The sequence below is a fragment of the Sander vitreus genome, chromosome 1, assembly GCF_031162955.1.
Source record: "Sander vitreus isolate 19-12246 chromosome 1, sanVit1, whole genome shotgun sequence".
NCBI lineage: Eukaryota > Metazoa > Chordata > Actinopteri > Perciformes > Percidae > Sander > Sander vitreus.
In genome coordinates, this window is record NC_135855.1 from 23,751,132 (window position 1) to 23,759,414 (window position 8,283).

General features: G+C 39.9%; 1 protein-coding gene across 1 annotated transcript in view; it reads right to left on the reverse strand.

Annotated features, from left to right (window-relative positions):
- phlpp2 (PH domain and leucine rich repeat protein phosphatase 2) overlaps window positions 1–3,596 on the reverse strand; it is a 39,521-nt gene extending 35,925 nt beyond the window's left edge. Inside the window, exon 1 of the mRNA XM_078248850.1 lies at window positions 3,316–3,596. Coding sequence (XP_078104976.1) covers window positions 3,316–3,590 — 275 coding nt within the window. The 5' untranslated portion in view covers window positions 3,591–3,596. The remainder of the gene's footprint in view (window positions 1–3,315) is intronic.
- Between the last annotated feature and the right edge of the window lie 4,687 nt (window positions 3,597–8,283).

The following is an 8,283-nucleotide window of genomic DNA, read 5'->3' on the forward strand; positions in this document are numbered from 1 at the left end:
CCTCCAAATAAAATGTATTATTATTATTATTTGTCTGATTTAAAAGCCTATTCTGTTAACAGAACATGTGTGGCTGATGGTGACGTGAAGTTTATTCGTAAGAGAGACATCAATCCGTTCAGATTACAGATCGTCTACAGTCTGTTGCATATTAACATCAGCAACAGATCGCATGTAGAGCATTTTAACAGCTACTTTGTCATAATATTAATGACTGGATACTACGTACCAGCTGATATATGGGTCTGATAACATTTTAATAAATCGGACCTAACATGATGTGAGTCTTTCTGTGACTTCCTGTTCAGACGAAGGCTGCTTGAAACAGCTGTAAACTGTCCGACTTGACAGCGGCTTTCTGTCACTGTTCCCGCTGCTGCCGCCTGCTCCCGTCCACTTTACAGGCGAGTCGCAGCTCATCTTGTACGAGCCTCTTGATTTGCAATTGGTCTGGGCCCTCACCGTGCAGATTGTAGAAACAAGCAGATGAGATGAGATTTCTCTGCAGGGCAGCTGGCCTCACTTTACATTTCAGAGTGAGGAGCTCAATGATTTGGGAGGCCCATGGTATCAAGCCGCTACCTGCTCTGAGAGGAGTCAGTTGAGATGTCTGAGAGCCTCCCTTTGGAAGAATTCTGGGCATGACAAACTGGGAGGAAATCCCGGGCATACCCAGAACATGTCAAAGGGGTTACATATCTCATCTGTCATGCGAGCACTTAGGGAAGGAAGCGCATGCTGCTGGGAAAAAGAACACTGGATTTTCTGTTGCTCACCCTGTTGGCACTGTGACACTGACCAGGATAACTGGCTCAAAACTGGATGAATGGAAGGGTGGATGTCCTCCATCAACTTCATTGCCTCAGTAAATTTATCTTAAAAGGCAGTTTGTCCGACTGAATATACAATGGTCCCTTAGCAGGAAAACCCCAGACCATGTCTTCCTGTCAGCGGCACATCACTACAAGCTATATAAAAAATAAAATCACAAAAAAAGCTTTGATCCCTACCATCATGTTCATACTTACAGACCTTTCTTTAGTGCTTGTGTCAGTGCCGTCGACAGCTTTGTATGTCTCAGATGTTCATTCATACAGTACACACATCTATTATCAATCACAGTAATAAATCCTATTACACACAGAACATTTATCTATAGAGTTTATAAAAATGATTTACAACAAGCAGAAAAAGTATAGGACTATGTATTTTCCATGAACATTTGCACTTCTTTTTGATTCAATGCATTTAATGCAACCTTGACTTGTCTTTACTTTATGTGCTGTCTGTCTGTAGTAATGGAATTTTCCTTTAAATAAACAGAAGTTATAGTTTTCGTAAGTCACCAATACCCTGTTTTTGGATGATGAAGACTTTAATATTAAATTTAAATCCACCTGGTCATACTCGCTGTACTGCTGGAATGTAAACTGAACACAGCCTATGCACAGGCTTACCAAAAGCCTTTCCTTTATTACCAGTCTGCATTACTCTGCAATGCCCAAAGCCTTTAATCAGCACAGATATGATGAAGTTGCTTTATATGCTGTTGATCACACCATTTGCTACCAGCCTATAAAGTGATTAATAACCTCACGTCATGTTTCCAGCACAATATCTGCAGAACGTCCATGGCATGATTTTCCAGCCATTAATACTACAAGCACAACCATTTACAATTCTCCACTATAAATGCAGCTATTAGCATTTTTGCAAGTACCCCACGTCTTGTAAGATTTGAAGATTTTGCTCTGTCTCAATATCTCACCTCATTAATGGAAAACTGAACAGATTGTAAGGCTCACATAGAATATGCCATAAGCCACTGTGATTTAAGCTATAGCTGATTTCTTATTTTAGACACTGCTTTCTTATTTCTTCGCACAGGCTTTCCCAGGAAAGCAAAAGGAGGAACGGCCCAGATTCCTTCCTGGTCACGGATCAGTGAAGCAGCTTTTTATCCTTTCACAGATAATCAAGGGGTCATTTGCTATTTCTGTCTACATATGTCTTGTGGAGCTGAGAAAGGCATACAATAATGTTCCCTGAGGGTATCCTGAGTGAGGTGCTGTGGGAGTATGGGATGTTGGAGTAACTGCAGCAGGTCCTCAGTGCTGCGTTTGCCTTTTTTGCGTTAAGTCAATCTTAATTAAGGTGACAAGGCATCAAGGTTCTGTTTGTGGTATTCATGGCCAGGATATCAAGTAAAAGCCAAGGCCCAGTATAGTTTTTTTTTTTTTTTTTTAAATATCTATCTAATAAACTGAGACATCTGTATGTATATACGTGTGTCCGTGTTTGGGGCCGTGTTTGGACTGCACACACAGACGCCACATGCATAACGCTTTACAACAGCGGGGGTGGGGGGTGTTACCGCCTTTGACTCTTTTCCTGCTTCCAACGTTAGCTACATTTTCATTGTGATATTTTGTGATTACACTCTGAATGTGCAACGTTCTCTGTCAGGTAAATATAGTAGTACAATGTCTTCCTCTGATGTAGACATAGCCTACACTGTAAGTCAATAGCAGGCTATACAGTGGAGTTGCATATTAAGTGGTTTGGGGTCATTCTGTAAGTCATTTTGGGGTACAGTTTGAGCATTCTACAAGCAGCAATACCACAGGCCAAGCAATCAGCACATTTTCAACGGGCACAGTACTAGACATATAAATAAGGAAGAGATGTGGACCTTTATTTAGCAATTTACATTGCTTCTAAACTGCTTTTGTTAGATGTTAAGTCATTATACCTAGTTCTGCTGTGTTTTTGTGTGTTGGATGGAAGAGAGCTTCAGTTGACCTACTGTATGCAGCTGTTTAAACCAGTTGTACAAAATCTTATGTTTAACTTGCACTATTCACGTAATTGCAACCCAAAGCATCTTTTTACGCTTCAAGTCATTTTTTATTTCTTTTCATTTCCATGGTCGTCCATAATTATACATTGAGCTGTGAGCTGTCAGATGCTTCGGAGGGCACAACAGTATTGTCATGTATAGATCCAATAAAGACATTGTACTGCACTGAAGGACTGCAGCTGTTGGATGCATGTGTTGGCCCATTTTGAGTAACTGAGGCAGGTTTTAACCACATCACTGTGTTTCTCTGAAAGGGGCACAGGGTATTTGGAATCCTCCTGGCATGGCCCTTGACCAAGGAAGAATAAGCCTCTGAACTACAGTTGGTCTCTGGGCAGCCATCCTACATTTTTAGGATATTTTATGTCAAATGGCTCAAATGCAGAGGACACATTTGCCCACAGGAAATGATAAATTCTAACTTTATTTCGATAACTTAATTAGTGTGTATTTACCTGATTAGGTCCCCATGCAGCTGAACATAGAGTCCCTGTCCGTCCCTCTGAGCACACAGCTCCTCCACTGTGGTAGTGGTGGAGCAGAGAACCAACTGCAGGTCTGTCTGAGGGGTGGAGGAGGCCTGTGGGCCAGAGGCAGGTAGCTGGGGGTCCACTGTGCCCCCATACAGACACACACAGCCCCGCTGGGTGTCCCCCTTTAGCCAGTCCCGCTCTCTTGATCCAAATCTGGTCTTTCTCGTCACACAGCCACGACTCCCATTCCGCTTCATGTTGCGCTGCTGACACAGAAAGAGTTATTTTAACACACATATTGACATCAGATACATTTAAGCATGTTTAACAGCCATGGGCTGCCTAAATAGCTTGAGCTTGGTTCAAAATGTACTGCTGACCCTCCCAGAGGTGCTGTGGGCTTGTGCTGGTTGTTACCAATTGGATAATATCAATGATTTTTTTTTTTTAGATCAGAACTGGAACAGAAAATGTTATGTGACGGCCGTCGGCCGTTGGCCATTTGACTACCTGTTTTGGCCTGTATCTGTCTCTCTTAGTTGGTACCTGATTGACTGACATTTACACTTCCATAGCACCCAACACCCACAATACACTACTAATTACTGACGTTACACACAGTAGTTTACTTTAGTTAAGTTGTCTTTAGATAGATAGATAGATAGATAGATAGATAGATAGATATATAGACAGATAGATAGATAGATAGCACTTTATTGTCCGTGTACACGGAAATTTGTCTTGCAATACAAGCTCCAACAATTACAACACAATAATCAAAAAGCTAAAAACATAGAGGCATCAATAAAAACATAAATAGATACTTAATTAATATGAGGGGGGCCTGCCCTGCAAGAGTGGTGGTCTTAAATAGCCATACATATATAGATTAAGTGAAAGTGTGTGTGTGGGGGGGTACTATCATAATAAATGTACTTGTTTATTTAACTCGTTGTTGTGTGGACCTCCTTTCTTTGTTGTGCTCTTAAATGAGCTGGGCATAACAGTATTCAAACTAAAAATGGGACAACCATTTCATTTCCAGCAGAGGGTCTGCAACCACATTTCCTGATATCCACTAGGATACTCTGAGAGACTGTGCTTTAACAGTGCTGTTGCTGTAGACCTTTATATCTGTATGCACCTAAATGAGAATGATGCTGTGGAATTAAGTAAAGGTGACACTGATGGAAACTGTCGCAGTTGTATTTGTAGTGAAGGAGCACCCCTCCCCCCCACATTGTAATCAATGACCTATAATCAATATTTAGTTATAAGTACATGGTGAGTAATTCCAGTCATCACACTGATGACACTTGCAATGGTTTTCCTTTGTAGACTTAACTCCACTGAACTGTACATTTCCTGAGTAGCATATGTCTGTTGCAGCAGCACTGCTCATAATGTTAAAAACGATCTTATATTTTTTCATTCAATTACCTTTCTCGCTCAGGATGGACTGTGTTACTAACAGGAACCAGAATATCATGTTGTTTGCTCCTGCCCTAATCACTTGTGGTGATGTGAGCCGGATGTGCAGTAGCATAATGTTTTTATCCAGAAAATTATGTAACGCTAGACTTTGAATTTGACATTAATATGGACTTATGTGCTAAAATTATAAAATGTCAGTAACATCAGCTGCTCTTGAAAAACTACCATTCACAACAAAGGCATTACAGCATGCCACTTGGTTCGAGAGGTAAAGATATATAATCACTATTCTGATTCTGCAAGGCTCTGCAGTACACACACACACACACACACACACACACACACACACACACACACACACACCATTCAGAAGATTCATAGACAGGATATGATATATATATATATATATATATGAAAGCACAAGTCTGGAGAGAATATATTTTTGTTTGTTTGGTGACTTAAAGGTATCCTCTGATCTTCGCCTCATTCAATTGTGCAGCAATTTGCTGCTGAGTGTGAAGGAAGAGTACCTCACAATAAATCCAAGGGTCTCACTGGAAAATGTCAAAAGAAGAGTAGTTCATTGAGTAAAGGAAAACGTCTGCTGGACCACTAGTTACAGTGGCTGCAGTAGCGTGGGCTTGATACTGGACTGGAGAGCTGAGCCACAGAGGGAGATCAACCACCCGCCAAAACACACACAGACACAGACACACACACACACACACACACAGACACACAATGATGCAACATATAATCACACAACGATGCAACATATAATCACACATAATGCACAGTTTTCTTTTCTTTTTTCTTCTTCACAATATGTAACAACTCTGACTTATTTCACCAAACTATAACAGCAACAGAAGTTCAGACATCAACTCTGTCTGTCATCATTATGATTATTTTTGTGTAACTTTGGTTATTGAATATCAAAAAATAATAACAAATCTTGGTCACAACTTCCCAGAGCCCAGTGATGTATGTAGCCCAATTTAGCTGTAGCAAATGAATATAGGGTATTATTATTTGATCATTTATTTAATAATCAGTTTCTTATCAAAATAGCTTTCAATTAATAATCACTTATAATACTATGATATATAATTGATACACTAATCAGTGAACTGGGAAATCCCTTTAGTTGCTGTATTTGATGTCCAACAGAAAATGTATTTAGTTTTAAATATAAAAAAACAAACTTTGCCACTTTCACATTAGTTACCAAAATTGATATACATGTATTTTAATAACATGATTTTAAAATACTGTTCTAATGTTTTAGCCTTTTAAAATGAAAAAAATCAGCATAGTTTAGGTCAAATAATGGATGATCTTTTTTTTTTTTTTATATGTTCTTTGGAAACTATGCTCATGCGTTACAGAACCTGAATGATTAAAAAAACGACTTGAATTTGTTAACTTTTTAATTAAACTTCTCAATTTCTGTTAATAGAGAATCATCTCCTTCTGGTGCATCGCATTGTCTTCATCAACAAATGCTCAATCAAGCTAGTAATTGAATCTTGATTTAAGATTGTTTTGTTTTGATATTTAGTTTTACTATTTCCAAGGTCAAGAATAAACTTTCACTTATTAAATAGGTCATAAAGAGCAGCATTATTTCAGAGGTTAGAAAGGCGGGAATGTAACCGGACAGAGGTTAGTTTAAATTCTACACCTGTTGAAAAAACTGTGGCCACAGCGAAAATAAGCTGCCATACCCATCAGCTACTGTCAAGGTGAAGCCTCAGTGGTCAGCCCAGTCGACATTACTGGGATGCTCCCAGGTGAGGATATGTGTCACTGTTTGAATGTGGAGCAGGGCTGTACTGAGTAAGAGCATGCATGTTCAGTTGTGCTGAGTCAGAAAGGACTAGATGATAAATCCACTGTATATGAAATAAAATAATGACTGAGATTTATCAATTAACGATGGCTGACCTGGCTAGTCCCTTGTAGACTTCATGTTGATGTTGATTTGGAACTGTATCTTGTGCTTAAGCGAATCAACAAACATGGATGTTTTTTAACAAAGACAGGCATGCAAGTAGGGTTTGGATGTGGCCCTTGATTTTATTAACACACCAGGGCGCATTTCTTTACTGATACTCAAAAACACAACTTGGTGATCTATTTTATGTTGATGTTAATAGGCATGAAAAAAGACTAGTAACCATTGTCCCTTCACACTGACTGAACTATGGGTGAATGGTTTCACAGCCAATATCTGTTAACATAAATATTGTAGGACTGTAGAAAAATCAACATTTTGCTTATGGTATTGCACTTATTATCAGGATGACCTACTGTATATTATTTTATGATTTTGATGTGCGCCTTTTCTTCAAATACAATACCTGAGTAATGCATTCACATTAATTGAATAGCTCTGAGATTCTGTGTGTGTGTGTGTGTGTGTGTGTGTGTGTGTGTGTGTGTGTGTGTGTGTTGCCTTGTGAGCAGCTTCCTCAGAGACTTATACTGTATGTCAATACACATCATGTGTCTTGCTCTAAAATGCCAGAAGAACTGTTCAGCAGTGGGCCTTCCTATGAAAGCTTTAACAGCCTACAGTCAGCGTGTGTGTGATTTGTGGATGGTAATTGGCTCTGGTACATTCCTCACTGAGTGACAATCATCCACAGATCAATCATCAACCAGAGAATATCAATCACTGATATCACAGCCATTACATAATATTACAGGGATGCGTTCATTCTCATGCACTTTGCCCTGTTTGAAATCACCAACTGCAATATAAGAAAACCCTTGACATGTAACACAATATAGAGAGATAGCCTATTTGTTGAACACTTATGTTTGAATCACCTACTGCATCACAAGAACATAAATCTTCTCGTTGTGACTTGCCTTTAGCACTCGGATCCCCGTCGCAGCATGAGCTCCCGGACCACTGCGGCTGCCGCGACCTGCAGTCTGATTCAGCCCCGCTTGGTGTACTACCGTGTCCGGCTGCCTGTCTATGCAAGCCCCGTCATCTCCGACATCACCTCCTTTCTTGATGCCCGGTTGGGTGTTCGTCGCCACGACCGCTGTATTATTATCCTCGTCCTCCATCGCCATGTATGATCCCTATTAACAACGACAAAAACCCCAAAGTGCCGTCCCGATACGCGACTGGCAAATTCCCACGGAGAGGTAAAAATTCATCGCGTGTCGGTGCAGCGACGCCATATCCAGACTGAATCTGACTGCTGATCAATAAACATTAAATGGGCGGGTTTAGGGTATGTATTATTCATCAGCCAGTGCCACTGCCCCTTTCTGAGGGGAGAGGCGTTTTACATTAATCATGACTATGTCTTTTTACTACTTGATGCAATTCATCACGAAAAATCACGATATGCCCTTGGAGGGATCAGTGGTAACTCAGTTTTAACCTATTGAATTCGTAGACTGTATATAGGCCTAATTAATGCGTTATGCACTATTAGCCTACATTAATGTCATAAACCTGCAAACTAGATTAATTAATAACGTTTTGTTTTT